The sequence below is a fragment of the Myxocyprinus asiaticus genome, chromosome 7 (genome assembly GCF_019703515.2).
Source record: "Myxocyprinus asiaticus isolate MX2 ecotype Aquarium Trade chromosome 7, UBuf_Myxa_2, whole genome shotgun sequence".
NCBI lineage: Eukaryota > Metazoa > Chordata > Actinopteri > Cypriniformes > Catostomidae > Myxocyprinus > Myxocyprinus asiaticus.
In genome coordinates, this window is record NC_059350.1 from 20,658,760 (window position 1) to 20,674,855 (window position 16,096).

General features: G+C 37.7%; 1 protein-coding gene across 14 annotated transcripts in view; it reads right to left on the reverse strand.

Annotated features, from left to right (window-relative positions):
• The window catches only part of LOC127443886 (GRB2-associated-binding protein 1-like), a 121,927-nt gene that overhangs the window by 5,137 nt on the left and 100,694 nt on the right, over positions 1 to 16,096 (reverse strand). For 7 of the 14 annotated variants that reach the window (XM_051702909.1, XM_051702903.1, XM_051702907.1 and 4 more), the window contains 3 exons: positions 10,611 to 10,694; positions 7,061 to 7,154; positions 6,173 to 6,299 (listed from right to left, as the gene is read on the reverse strand). In XM_051702909.1, the coding sequence (XP_051558869.1) occupies positions 6,173 to 6,299; positions 7,061 to 7,154; positions 10,611 to 10,694 (305 nt within the window). Of the gene's footprint in view, positions 1 to 984; positions 1,061 to 6,172; positions 6,300 to 7,060; positions 7,155 to 10,610; positions 10,695 to 16,096 lie in introns of all 14 variants that reach the window. The other 7 variants (XM_051702906.1, XM_051702911.1, XM_051702908.1 and 4 more) reach the window with 3 other exon arrangements.

A 16,096-nucleotide genomic window follows, 5' to 3' on the forward strand; every position in this document is an offset into this window, starting at 1 on the left:
TTAAAGGTCAACAGCATAATGTGAATGGCTAGGTTAAAAGTCAACAATGCAGTCAGAATTAGTCATTGAAAGGTTTATTCTATTGGTATATTACTCTATGACACTGCTACTAGGTGATGTCAGTGAACAGTTCAAAATGGTTTCAATCATCTAGTCTATCTATTTATCTTATCAGTGACGTGGTTACCCAACACTCATTCTGATGATTACATCTGTATTGAGTTTTGTCCACATTAGCATGGCACCAGAATATACAGAGAGAAACAGGCCTAGGCTCTCAGAAAGTTTTCAAAATTGTGAATCATAGAACATTCTAATTAAAAAATGCTCTATTATCCCTGTAGGATTTTTGTTCAAAAACTTGTCCAACCTTTTGAAAATCCAACCTCTAGAAGTGTAATTTGGAGAGTAGACCTACAAGATTGATTGTTTTGAACTGAATTTCCATGTCCATGAGTCATTAATACAGTATAATAAACACAAATGCTGTTTTTTTTCTGTGTACGTTTAATAATATATTAAGATTTATTTCACTCTGCATGACTTACTCAATACAAACCAAATCATCAAGTGACTGTTAGGTAGAAACAGCAGGACACTGCTATAATAATGCATATAAATTTTATATAAAAAAAAAAAATAAAAAAAAAAACAATACATACAATATCCGGTCTACCAATACAATTTATTCTGATTATTTGCTTTGAGCAAAGAAATCTGGACTGGGCATTTCTTGAAGAGTCATCTACACACAAATACCTCATAAAACTCGTAAATAAAATTTTAGTTGAAATGTTCCACTCATCCTGGAATGAACATGCTTTTATTCCAATCCATAGTCAAAAGTATTCTAATAAAGAGTATTTTTTCTTATGTCTAATGGTGTTTACTGGCTAATTTATCAAGCGTCCATACACAATCTAGGTTGTATGAAAACACATCCACACAGAGTGGAGTTCGGTCCACTTTAGCAACCCTGCTCACCTCCTCCAGATGGTCTAGACCTGACACATCTCTCTTTATAGGAGTAATAGGAACTGTACAGTAGAAGGACTCCTCTCTACAGAATGGAAGGACAAGAAGGATAGGAGGAGCAGAAAAATCAAAGAGGAAAAGGAAACAAAATGGCAAAGACTAGAAACGAAAAAGTGGAAAATACAAATGAAAACAGAAAGAGACAAAATAGTCAGAAAAAAAAGGATCCACAAAAGATAATGCAAGGAACAGCTGAGTGAAGAAAATGAGGAACAGAAACAGAAAACGAGACCCTTTATTCATGTAAATATTCTTTAATATTTAAAGTCGAAGGAAGTGTGCAAAGCAACAAAAGCCACACTGTGCAATGTTATCAGAACCAAAGCTATAAATCTCTGTTTGTTTAGATATGTAATATTCTTGGAACACCCTTTTTGACTGCTGGCATGACAACATGTTAGAAAACAAGCCATGCATTAAAACTTCATGAACATGGTGTGTTAATAGAGATAATAATCGCTTTAATAAAAACAAACATGAAACAAAAAAGATGAGAGGCCCTTCATCTTCAGGGGAAACCATGAATCCAGAGAAAAACATGGAACAAAGACACAGCGGAAAGAAATGGAAGAAAACCTGGATAAAACTGAAAAGTGAAAGAGGAAAATCAGCGAGGGGTCCTTCTATTTACTCTTCTGACTGGCCAGTAGTTTAAGATATCTGGGAAGTGCAAACTTGCATTTTCCTATCTAGTCTTGGTCACCACGATAAAAAAAATAATCTAAACTTAAAACGTACGAAATCTGAAAGTAAAAACACTTTGGTCCTCAATATACAATATATCTTGTAAAACTATTTAAAAGAGAATCGTAGAAAGTAAAAACTAAATGATATATAGACCATGAACTGAGTTTATGTTTGTTTGAAAATAATACCAGAGATCTCAGACCATATCTGAGAATGAGTATCAAGGAATACTAAGAATTCTCTGAAAATAACTTAAAAGGTCCACTATGGAGGATTTCTGGTTTAATTTTTCGTTAGAAATGATTACACCAGTACATAAAAAAATGGTGTAAAATTTTTTCCGTTCTCACCTTACCGAGTCACTACAGTAAGCCTACAATAATAATTTTACATTCAGAGCTGTTGGGTTCAAAACTCGTCCTCACACGTTTACAACATGTATGTAAACAGTTCCAACTACTATGGCGTGTGTTAAGCTACTTACTTGCTCAGTCCCCGATTACACCTGGTATTAAGATGCGCTTTGGGCAATCTGTTTGGAATAGGATGACACTAAAAAAAAGGTGTAAACGATGTCAAAACTTTTTGAGATTTGTCCCAATAAACAACATTCTGAGGTGGTTGAATGCAGTTGAAAATGCTCATCAGTTCGAATAGCAGCAAAGCCTCACCCACTCACTTGCCAATCGAACACTGCGCTAAAACAAGAGTTTTAACTTCAGCAGTTATGTGCAGTAGTGAAAAGTAAATAACTGTCCGATCAGAAAATATAAAAAGGTGCTCTCTTTTTTTTTTTTTTTTTGCACTTTATCTTCACCATGAGGTAAAACACTGACACAGTGATTGGTGTACAGTACATTGCAAAAGACTTAGGCACATAAGATGTCTTAAGATGGTTATTTATATCTTCAGCTTTAGTGTCAATAGGAAATATACATTTTAGATTTACAAACATTCCTTTTGCAAATAGAATAGAAGAACAGGGAGCCCTGCAACAGATGGCATGGCCCCCACAGTGCCCCCCACTGAACATCGAGTCAGTCTAAGATTACATGAAGAGACAGAAGCAATTGAGGTAGAAGCCTAAATAGATAAAAGAACTGTGGCGAATTCTCCAAGAAGCTTGTAACATCCTATCTGCCAACAACCAAGAAAAACTGTGTCTAGGTATACCTAGGAGAATTTGCGCTGTTTCGAAGGCAAAGGTGTCACACCAAATATTGATATAGCTTTTTTTTTTTATGTTTACTAGACTTAGTATAACGTTAACTGATAAATGAAAACTATTTATGCCATTATTTTTTTAAGAAATCCTCACTATGCAACATTTTTCACAAGTGCTTAAAACTTTTGCACAGTACTGTACGTCCTCATGAAATTAGAGACCGTCACCTCTAAATACGAACATAAGTGGACAAAGGAGACGTATATTATGACCAGGTGTAAACAGTGATGTGTCTCGTCTGTCTACTTGTGATCAGACAGCCCTAAGCGCATCTTCATACCAGGTGTAACCAGGGCCTCACAATATATTTTTCGGATATACACTATATTGCCAAAAGTATTCGCTCACCCATCCAAATAATTGAATTCAGGTGTTCCAATCACTTCCAAGGCCACAGGTGTATAAAATGAAGCACCTAGGCATGCAGACTGCTTCTACAAACATTTGTGAAAGAATGGGCCGCTCTCAGGAGCTCAGTGAATTCCAGCGTGGTACTGTGATAGGATGCCACCTGTTCAACAAGTCCAGTCGTGAAATTTCCTCGCTACTAAATATTCCACAGTCAACTGTCAGTGGTATTATAACAAAGTGGAAGCGATTGGGAATGACAGCAACTCAGCCACGAAGTGGTAGGCCACGTAAAATGACAGAGTGGGGTCAGCGGATGCTGAGGCGCATAGTGCGCAGAGGTTGCCAACTTTCTGCAGAGTCAATCGCTACAGACCTCCAAAGTTCATGTGGCCTTCAGATTAGCTCAAGAACAGTGCGTAGAGAGCTTCATGGAATGGGTTTCCATGGCCGAGCAGCTGCATCCAAGCCATACATCACCAAGTGCAATGCAAAGCGTCGGATGCAGTGGTGTAAAGCACGCCGCCACTGGACTCTAGAGCAGTGGAGACGTGTTCTCTGGAGTGACAAATCACGCTTCTCCATCTGGCAATCTGATGGACGAGTCTGGGTTTGGTGGTTGCCAGGAGAACGGTACTTGTCTGACTGCATTGTGCCAACTGTGAAGTTTGGTGGAGGGGGATTATGGTGTGGGGTTGTTTTTCAGGAGCTGGGCTTGGCCCCTTAGTTCCAGTGAAAGGAACTCTGAATGCTTCAGCATACCAAGAGATTTTGGACAATTCCATGCTCCCAACTTTGTGGGAACAGTTTGGGGATGGCCCCTTCCTGTTCCAACATGACTGTGCACCAGTGCACAAAGCAAGGTCCATAAAGACATGGATGAGCGAGTTTGGTGTGGAAGAACTTGACTGGCCTGCACAGAGTCCTGACCTCAACACGATAGAGCACCTTTGGGATGAATTAGAGCGAAGACTGCGAGCCAGGCCTTCTCGTCCAACATCAGTGTCTGACCTCACAAATGCGCTTCTGGAAGAAAATTCCCATAAACACACTCCTAAACCTTGTGGAAAGCCTTCCCAGAAGAGTTGAAGCTGTTATAGCTGCAGGGTGGGCCGACGTCATATTAAACCCTATGGATTAAGAATGGGATGTCACTTAAGTTCATATGCGTCTAAAGGCAGATGAGCGAATACTTTTGGCAATATAGTGTATGTCTTGTATGACTTGTAGGTTCTTATTATCAGTGACTCTTGGTGTAGCTATTCAGATCTGTTTTAATAAGGTGATCACAGGCAACAAATGGGTATACCTTAAACCAGTGTTTCCCAACCACTGTGCGTGTGCCGCGGAAGATTGTCAGGTGTGCCGTGGAAAATTATCAAATTACACAAAATAAATAAATACTGTTTTTTTCCCAGAATGTAAGTCACAGATTTTTTCATCATCTGAAAGGTTGTGCGATTTAGACTGTAGTCTGAAGCGATTTATATGCATAATTTACACATAACTGATGTCGGCTGGTCAAACAACGTGCACCAGAACAGATGAAAACATACAGAAAGCATAGATATGGTAGAAGCGTTTCAAATTTGCCAATTCAGAATATTTGGCATTTACAAAGTACTTTATGCAACCAGTTTAAATATTTTGTCCATCATAACATTATTGTTCTAACATACTCTAGTCTGCTGTCAAACGCAATTCCTTACATGCCCATGAAGTGATTCATCACACTCGTATTAAAAACATTCAGTCAGTGAATAATTAATACATTGCAAAGAGGGTTGCAAATATCAGAAATATCCACAGTCGCTAATGTTAATTAATGAATATAATACAAAAGTTGTATTGTTTTACTCTCAGACTACAAGCTGTTTATTTGTGCACAGTTACAGATGTTATGAACAGATGTGGCTTACTTGTCGCGTTTTTCTCATGAAACATAAACCGAATATGAGAAACTGTTACACACGATTACTAAAAGCAAATTCTCCCATTTAAAACAAGCCCAAAAACACTATGATACAATGTGTAGATTCTGAGGTACTGTAATCTTCACGGAGTGCGTTTGACATCTGAACCGCTGAAGTGAAGTCTGGCGGCTGCTCCAGGGTCCTAATGCCTGCAGTATCCAACCTCTGTCAGTACGACTTATACAGACATGCGACTTATATGTGTTTCTTGTTTCATTCATTTTTTCTCTCAACAATGCAATTTTGACCAGGTGCGACTTTATTCCCAGAAAATACAGTAAATAAATGCATAAATAAAAAATTTATTTTCTGTGGCGTTGCAAGAAAAATTTGCAAGAACAAATCTACAAATTGGAAAAGACGTAAATTTGCTGGTTTGTCATTACCCAATTAGAACTCTTGTCACCTGTGACCTCATTATACAGCGTACCTATGTTACTTGCATTTTTTGCATAGCCAAATTTCAAACATTACGTGTAAACACGCTACTAAGACAAACAGAAAACATGGACAAGTTCTTGAAAAGGAAAACTATCGGCGATGGTTATGTGGGATAGTGGTGTGCTGTGGGATTTTTTAAATAGTAAAAAGTGTGCCGTGGCAGAAAAAAGGTTTGGAAACACTGCCTTAATCATCAGATTCATCCGCGCAGGCGAGCAGTGCTGAAGCACAACTGAAAAAATAAAAAATAAAAATAAAATAAATAAAAAAAACAATGTTCCCCTGCAAGTAACTCAAAAATCAACAGGCCAGACTTCCATAGTGTACCTTTAATATTGCTCTTAAACTGTAAATTTATTCATTCTGAAAAATCAGTATAACTGATCTTCCGTTTCCAATCCTGACTGCATGAATTAGAATTTAACTGGAGTGGAACAGTAGCTGTGGTGTTGGTTTTACATACTGGTTCATCTGTAGACATAATAGGGTGTTGCATGGGTACGTAATGCTCATCACATTCCTCAGAGTCTGTGCTGGAAGCAGTGCTATGCACCGAAGGCGGTCTGGGAGGTGTGGCATACCTAGAAGGGCTGAGCAGCAGGACAACGTTTACACTGCCGCTCTTGTGCGCACATACACAAAGAACAGCATCAAAAACTCTTTCTGTCTGAACTGGACCTCCTTGGCTGAGAAAAAGAGCTTGATTTAAAGGGCAGGTGATTCCATAAAACACTGCCAGGCATAAAGACTTTTACTGACACACTTTCTCATGTGATCAGACAAGCACAAACCCCCACAAATGCTTTCATCTGCCTTTTAGACACATGACAGATTGTTCACCGAAAAATGCTAATTCTATCATCATTTAGTCACCCTCATGTTGTTCCAAACACATTTGCCATTGTTTTTTTCATGGAACACAAAAGGGGATGTTAGGCAGAATGGTAGGGAATGACAATGAAAGTAAATGGTGGCTGAGGCAAACATTCTAGCTCACATGTCCTTTTGTTGTTCTACAGAAGAAAGTAAGTCATACAAGTTTGAAACAACAGGAGAGTGCCTAATGATGACAGAATTTTCAATCTTTGGGTGAACTATCTCTTTAATTCAATAGATAATTAATGGAACAAATTTATCTTTCATCACTAACAGTTTTATGATTATTGAATGTTAGTTAGTGATGACAGTCAAATAATTTATGAACAAGTCATAGTCATTTTACTACCATTAATACCATTTTACTATTATGAGATGTTAGAACAAGGCTACAGGAATGCATGAATGATTAGTTATTTAGCCTGTGGAGGCCATGCAGTATCATGCCTTCAGAGGAAACATGCCTGACACTTACTCTCTGGCGAAGGTCCTGGTTACAGGAGAACGGACTGGTGCCTGAAACTCATCCAACTCAGGTAAGGGCTTGATTTCCAAAGGGGCTGGTTTAACTGAAAAAGAAGAACCAGATTAATGCTAAAAAAAATGTTTTCCTATTGTTGTAATGACATCCTAAAACCACCAAAAGTTTCAATCTAATTACATAAATATTGGTCACTGTAAACAAGGTCATTAAATGGATAGTTCAACCAAAATGAAAATTCTCTCATCATTTACTCACCCTCATGCCTTCCCAGATGTGTATGACTTTCTTCTGCAGAACACAAACAAAGATTTTTGGAAGAATATCTCAGCTCTGTAGGTCAATACAATGCAAGTGAATAGTAACCAGAACTCCAAAGCTCCAAAAAAAAAATTAAAAAAAAAATAAATAAAAAAAAAGATAAAGTCAGCATAAAAATAATCCATACGACTCCAGTTGTTTAATCCATGTCATCTAAAGTGATCCTACAGTTTTTGGGTGAGAACAGACCAAAATATAACTCCATTTTCACTGTACATCCTGCCATTGCAGTCTCTAGGCACGATCATGATTTCAAGCTTAATTACACTTCCTAATGCTTGACGCATGCGCAGATCACTAGATGGCACTATAGGAAGTGTTATCGAGCTTGAAATCATGATCGCCAAGGAGACTCCTATCAAGATGTACAACGTAAAATGAGTTATATTTTGGTCTATTCTCACCCAAAACCAACTGGATCACTTCAGAAAATATTAATTAAACCATTGGAGTCTGATGGATTATGTTTGTGCTGACTTTATCTGCTTTTTGGAGCTTCACAATTTTGGTGACCATTCACTTGCATTGTGAGGACCTACAGAGCTGAGGTATTCTTCTAAAAATCTTCGTATGTGTTTTAACAGAAGAAAGAAAGTCATACACATCTGGGATAGCATACAAGTGAGTAAATGATGAGAGAATTTTCATTTTTGGGTGAACTAACCCTTTTAAAGCAACTTAAATAATTTTTTAAAGATTGAGTGAATGAACTGGCTTTTGCTTCAAACTGAGAAAAGTACCCTTCAATGTTTAATTTGGGACTTGTTAGGTTTGATTAATCAAGATATACTGTATTTAGCATTATGGAAATAACCTGTATACTTGCATACTGCATGTTTGGGGAATTCCATATGCTCCTAAATTGATGTTAGTCACTTAGCCAGTAGAGGGCAATGTCTGCCATTTCTTCTTACTAACAGTAACGGATACATGTAAATGTACGGCTGATTTCAGAATGGCACACTACCATAATACTATTACTATTTCTTTTTCCAATAGATATATACGGCAGAAATAGTAAGAGTTATGCCATTCTGAACAAAGTCTAAGTAAACTTCCTCAGTGGGACAAGTATGCTTCACTCAGTTTCTTGTTTTTGGTTTTTAAGGAACAGACTTGAATAAATAAGAATAAGGCATTGGAAATCACTCCTAAGGGAAAATGAGAAAAGCAAGGGCGCTGTTCCATTAAGGGAAAAAATTAATGATAATCATCACACACTTCCTCTCTTGTATCAGCAGCATCTGATTCAGTTTTCGCAAGTGGCCCAAAACTGTTGAGCTGAGAATGCACCCAATCTGGCAACCAAGGAGTAGCTGTAGGTGGCTGAAACACACACACCAGCTGGTGCCAGTGTGTGAGTAAGAGTACACATACCGGTATGCATTTCAAAACCCTAACTGAACTTTCTGGGCACATTACATGGCTTGAGGGACCTCAAATTCGACTTAAAAATACATTCATCCATAGTTGTACTCCAAAATACTTGGTGGTAAATAATTAAACAAATTTTTTTTGGCACCACTTGTAGTACTGTACTTGATTAAAGTATTGTACTATTGCATTTATATGATATTAAAAAAAGTAATGTATAACTACGCATCAATTTAAAGGTGCATTAAGTAATTTTTTTTTTAAGTGTATACACATGATGCATTCATGGATCAGACAGAAATGTTTGCCTAGCGTATATCTTACTGTTACCTCAGTGTCTCGCACCATTATCCTTGCGGTTGAAGACAATAGTTTTAAAACTTTTAAAATGCATCTTGTGACTTTTGCATTAAGGTTAATTCTACTGGGTTTTGTCTAGCTGTTTTTACCATTAGAATGTACACTTTGTATACACAAACAAATTTCATGCAGCCACACAGGTAAACTGCATTTGTGAACTTTGATCACACCCTTAAAAAGCAACCAGCAGTCCATGGCAGAAATACCCTGATGCCATTAAACAAAGCAACATTAGGGGCTGTTCACACAAGACACATTGCTACGTCAAAAAATGACAATGAAACAACTACGGAATTGGACAGAAGACATTTATAGGCCTTAACTCCCATACAGTTAATGATATAAACACCCAATACTTTTGTCCTTATGCAAATAAGTTTAACCTGCCCCAAGATTCATCTAATTTTCCACTGTTTTAAAACCGACATTGATCTGTTCCACAGCATTTCAAAACTATTTTAAAATACACTGACACTGTTTATTTAAAAAAATTGATGCTAATGGTGCAAAATATGCAGTAACAGCAAAAGACATATTTACATAGACAAACAATTTAAAAAATAGCGCAGATGGTCGCAAGAATGTGTACTGTATCAACGGCCCCTTAGGAAGCTACTAAGATTCAAAACAGACACCTGGATTCCTCTTCAAACTGTTTGTCATGATAGGATTCATCTGCCCACAGTCAGCCTTCATCAATATGACTAAAAAAGAATTATGTAAATGTGCTTATTTGTGTTTATTTTTAAAATGACTTCTGGGGTCAGTGAGAAGTTTGATAGTGAAAAGTGTTTGCAGAGACATCATGAATGATGAACGTGTGCAATCAAATGTTAATAAGTTAAGCTTGACCTGTGATTAAGCATTAGATTCCCTCCACCAGCTAGTCAACATAGACCCCATTTAGACCACTTTCTTAATGGAACAATTCACATAAATGAAAATTCTGCCATTATGCGTCTGTCATTCACAATCAATTAGACTCCATATGAATAAAATGAAGACCCACACAGCTAATGTTCATGTTGAATATCCCGTTTCACTCAAATATATCATATAGACTTTAAATACATGCTTCACTCTACCAGTGCCTTGAAGTTCACTAGTACAAACTGTATTTTCCCTCAAAAACCACGTGACCATCCATTTACAAACAAAACCCAAGTGTCTTAAGGAAAGCAATCTGTGTGCACAACAAAGACACTGAACAGACAACAGAATCAGTGGCTTAACTGTGAAATTAATTGAGTGCAAAGCCAAGTTTGTCTCCATATACTGCAGATAATGAACTTTTATCATCATGTCAGTCAATTATTCACTTATATCAAGGTGCTTTTACAGCTGTCAGGTATGCAGTGGAGGCCAAAGTTTTTAGATGAAATATTCCATTTGATTTGTTCTATAATACAATGTGTTGAAACCTTCAGAAGATTAGACCTCAGTGCAAAGGAGGAAGACAGTGAGAATAGCATTCTGTCGAGGTACATACCCTTACGTCGTCTTGAGAATTCACCTATGGTTTGGGAGTCGGTTCGCTCAAGACCGACAGCTCTGTTTATTTTAGGGCTCTGACCTGAATTGGTGAGAAAAAACTTTTTTGTTACATGACTTCTTTGAAAGAATGTGTGTGTTTTTTTTCCGAATCCTCACAACCATGCAATGTAACAAAATCATAACCACCTCCATCACTTGTTCCTCCTCTATTTCGCTGCACAAATATGTGTTGGGCTGCTGCCATGGTAACAACTCTTCATGCATTTAAGTCATGCGATGAACAAGGCTTCCCCACAAAGACAGACTTGGGTGAGACATGCACAGGGTTAAACAGACATACGTGGGTGAGTACAGCATTCACACCAAACCAACCAATGACACAAAACACCAGCATGTAGCTCAGACAGAGAGCAGGGTACAGTCTTCAAAAACATTACAAGGACTGAACCAACTCAGCTTTTTTTCTGCTGTTGTACCCACAACAACAAAATGGCACAAGTCAATAGTAACGATCACCACGACAGACCCACAACAAAACAGTGGAACAACACAAATCATTCTAAGATTGAATGAGAGGTGAATAGTCAGGGTTTCATACAAAGAGAGACAAAGCTAGAAACCAGAGAGAACAGACACAACATTTGAATTTAGCAGGAAAGCCAATATAAGAGCAGCCACTGAAAGGATAATGAGAGAGCACAACAAACACTAAGACAGAAAACACCCAACCACTGGATTTAGAATGTCACCAAAGTCATTTGATTCACAATATGAACAGTGAAAGCTTGCAAATACACAACAAATACAAGCTGCAGTCTGCAATGTAGCAGAAAGGACGAAATCCATTAACAACACGCTGGTATTGATGAGTAAACAGTGAGAATTGTGCTTGGCCCATGGTTAAAGAAGGTACACTTCCTAGTGCTTGACGTATGCGCAGAGATCTAGATGGCGCTAAAAAGTGTAATCGAGCTTGAAATTATGATCAACAAGGAGACTGCAGATGTAACGATTTATAGATAAAAATTAGGGCGTCTTCACACTTGTAGTTCAGTTCTCTTGGTCTGGACCAAAAAAGAAAATGATACATTTAGTCCTGGTTCGCTTAGCGTTCACACTGGCATTTTTAACACCGAACCTAAAGATACAAAACAAAAGGCATCAGGAAAAAGTCACAACCTGATCGGACAGATTTTATGACGTATATTTTTTGACGGAACTTGCCAATCATCCAAACCAATGCTGGCTGCTGGGCGAAATGCGCTCATTATATTTATATATGTATATATGGTGGTATTTGTACCAGCTGAGAACAAACAAAGAGCTAATAAAATGTGTAAAGGAGTCATAACAGCGCCAGGAATTCCTCCGTTGCACACACAAATGAAGATATGCTGCAAGGACGGCTGACGGCGGTTCCGACGCCTGTACCAAACTGTAATGGGCAACATAGCTCCTATGATGAGAAGAACCAGGTATGCTTGAGGTCAGTATTAGGCAAATTACTTCCCGTTTTTGGTCCGTTTGGTCCATGTTGCGTTCATTTATCAATCGAACCACACCAGAGTTTGTTTGGAAGCGGACCAAGACCCACTATTCAGGCGGTCTCGGTCCGCTTGTTTGGTGCACACCAAGGTTCGGATGGCGGTATTCCCACTTGTTCAAATGAACCGCACTAACAGAGCAATCGCACCAGAGTTCGTTTTAATCAAACCAAACCTGCCAAGTGTGAACACACCCTTAGTTACATTTTGGTCTGTTTTCATCCCGAACCGACTGTATCGCTTCAGAAGACATGGATTAAACAACTGGAGTCTTATGGATTACTTTTATGCTACTTTTTGGAGCTTCAAATTTTTGGTCACATTTCACTTGGATTGTGTGGTCCTACAGAGCTGATGGCATGAGGGTGAGTAAATGGTGTGAGAATTTTAGTTTTTGGGTGAACTATCCCTATAATGTGATAAGCTAAATCGGTGGTTATTCTGCTTGGACACCTGTGTGAATGAGAAGGTAATTGCAATAATTTCAAAATGGACGCTCACTCTGACAATAGCTTGCAGCGATAAAGTAACTAGAAATCATTCTTTTTCATTTAAACCTAGCAATTTCCTGCCACATGAGCAACAGCGACCCCTGGCAATATAAGGTGGGCATGTCCAGCAACTGGACAAAGTTGGGAAAAGTTTAACTTCATGTTAATAAGTGACGTGACAGTACCTACCATTAGGAGTAAAGACAGTGGAAGACAGCTGTCGATTTAACATATTATTTCAGTAGGCTTAAAGCTGTTTTTTGGATAAAAGTAAACAAACTGCCATTATTGATTGAGTACATATACAAACAATGTTCAAAACAATGTCCTTACCTTACCCTGATTCACTACGGTAAGCCTATAAAAATTATTTGCATTTTGAGCTGTCGGGTTTGATTTGGTGCGAAATCGCTGGTTTATGACATTCATCCTTGCGTCATTACGTCATGTCCGTAAACACAGGAAAGAAGTGCTGGCTGTCACATGTTCTGGCTGGAGAAACCAACTATGCTGTTCAGCTCAGTTCAGTAACACTCACACAGTTCAGGACAGCATCGTTGCAGTCTAGATGGATGTTTATCTGTTGTTTGCCTGCTATAATGCTTGGATATGTTTTCTGGTAGGGTTGTTGAAGCTTATATTGCTTGTCATGCTTTTATGAATTGAACATTACCCTTGTTAAGCGATCGTGTGTATCTACATTGTCCGGTGAAGTTACTGTGACATGTTTAATATTTATGACTTCTGAAATTAACTTGTAATTGTTATATTGCATATTTAAGCTTATTATTTTCATCATTATTGAATCCTCGTTTTATGTTTTTAGTTTATGGTGTTATTGTGTGCATTGCACAGACATGCTATTGTAGTAACTGAGGCTGGACAATATAGTATAAAAATAATAAAGTCTTCTATTGAACTCGTATCAGCTATATCACAAGTTTAACCTCTTAAATTGAAAATTTTAGAACAATTCAAACATTAATAGTAGATAAGACACTTGAATAATCATATTAAGATATACTGGTGGTGGCTGAGGAGAGTCCCCTGTTCTCTATTTAAAAGTGCTTTGAGTGTTGTGTCAGAAAAGCAATTTAAGTGTAAAATTCATTCAAATATGTAAATAAGAGTGTTGTGTATCTTCATCAAAGCAAGTAATATTTCCGTTTAAAATGTTTAAACGTATAACATAATATCAACATGAAAATAGCATGTTATGACTCCGGCTCCATTCATGATCACACACAGGCGATGTCCACTTAAGCTCAAATTTGCAGATTCATCCGCCAGAAGAGCAGTGCCAGAACACGACTGATGTAATGTATTCTTCCGAAAATTGCTTGCAATTTTAAGTTTCAACCACAGATGTCGCTTGAGAGCACAAAGTTACGTAGTGCAGCTTTAATTATTAACTTTATTATTACATTATTATACAAACAATATACTGACTTCAAATTACACTTTCTCCATTGTCTAATCAATGCTTTACTCATCTGGCAAAATAATGCAATTTCTTTGAATTATCTGAATTATTATTGTTTTAAAATATTATATTTAAAATGATTTTGATTATATTGAAATATTTTGACTTGGGAGCCTTTTCAGCAAGAAATGACACGTGCAATTAATTTGATAAATTATTCTGCATATCATGTAATTAATGTGATTAAAAATGTAATCAATTGACAGCCCAGAATACTGTATAAAAATATAATGCATGGACGACTGCGTCAGAAATTGTCAGCATTCTCAGCAAGTTTGATCCATTCTTGGATACACGTTTATCTTGCTCATGATATTATACATAATGCACTGCTGCAGTTTGTATACAAACACTTTCCCCTGCAGAATGTTCATTTTTAGCAGCAAGAAAACCTTGTTGCATCTCATATTTGCCGGCAATACATCACATTTTTAATCAGATTTGCAAAAGCTATGGGTAGTTATACAGCCGAGACCACCAATAATGTTAGAGCGACCAGCAGAAGAAATGTCTAACAGCGATAATCCTTACAGCAACCTAGTGTCCTCCAGCAATAAAATAACAGCAAAATTAGTTCTGGATCATTTGTTTGCATATGGTTTGATGTTTTGTTATCTAATGCAATACAATCCACACACTGTATGCCTTGTTCAAACTGCAGGAAAAAATCTGATTTTTTTAGAAGACTGCAGGTTTTATGTGGACAGATCTGATTTTTTTTTGCTTTTCAGACTGCAATCGCTTTTGCTAGCACGTCTACATTAGTTGTCACAGAAACGATGCAAACTTGCGTATGTTCCACATGCGTGTTTATCAATGGATGTTTTTCATGAGAGCATTCACATTCTTCAAAGAAAATGGCTTAAAAAATGGGAGAGGTGGCATATGCTATGTTTATTGCTGCCAGGATTTACAACTGCCCCGTTTTTGCCAGACGTCCCTTATTTTTCCCATGCAGTCCTATATTTTATCAGGTAGCGAAACGTCCCGTATTGAAGGCTTTGTGTCCCATATTGAAGCATGAAAGTGTCAGACAGCAAAACTTTTGAAGAGGACCCTCATGCTGTATTGAAGCGCTCAACATGCTCAAGCATCCCGTATTCGCTGTGGTGGCCCGCAGCCGGTGTGTTACCGCACCGTATATATCTTTTTAGTTGGAGTGAAGCCAATGTCATAATTATTTTATAAGAGATATGCACTACTTTGGATGCCCTGTAACATATACAGTACATGACTTATGAGTGTGTTCCAATCAGAAGAGATCATCTGTTCCCCATAGACTTCAACTTCCACTGTTGGAGGGCTGAAAGGTTTAATAAAACGGTCATTCTGAACTCACATTTTAAGTCATTTCTTTTTATTGAAAATTCTCTTGTAACAATCCTACAGCATGACCATCATTATTGTTTTCCCTTCTAAATGTCTAGTGAAGGCATCATTTTTGCCATTTGGAATGCAGTAGCCTACATGTCTTCTCATCGCAACACCTAACAAAACAAACCGTTGCGCACAAAGAATGATGAAAAAACATGAAATTCGATCTGACCGTTCAGACAGAGACGCATTAAGAAAAATCTGATTTTAATTTGATTCAAAACCACCTACGAATGTGGTTTGGATCAGGCTTGTAAAAATCTAATTTTTTGTGTTTTTGTCCTGTTCAGACTAATAAAACCTAAATTGATTTGAGTCTGATTGGCCAAAAAATCGTGTGAACATAGCCTATGTGTGGCTTAAGTGTCTAGAAATGTCCAAATATTTTTGGAACTACTGTACTTCATGCATCTCCTGTGTATGCACATCATAGTCTCCTGCATCAGTCAGCGGTCAGAAACAACAAGTAATTGATATACAGAATGTTTTCAGATGTACGCAGAGGGCTGCTGCCATTAATGTTTAGATCAATAGTGGGCTGCTGATGTTTCAGTCTACTTGTGCAACTTTCAGCGCATCCCCCTTTTCT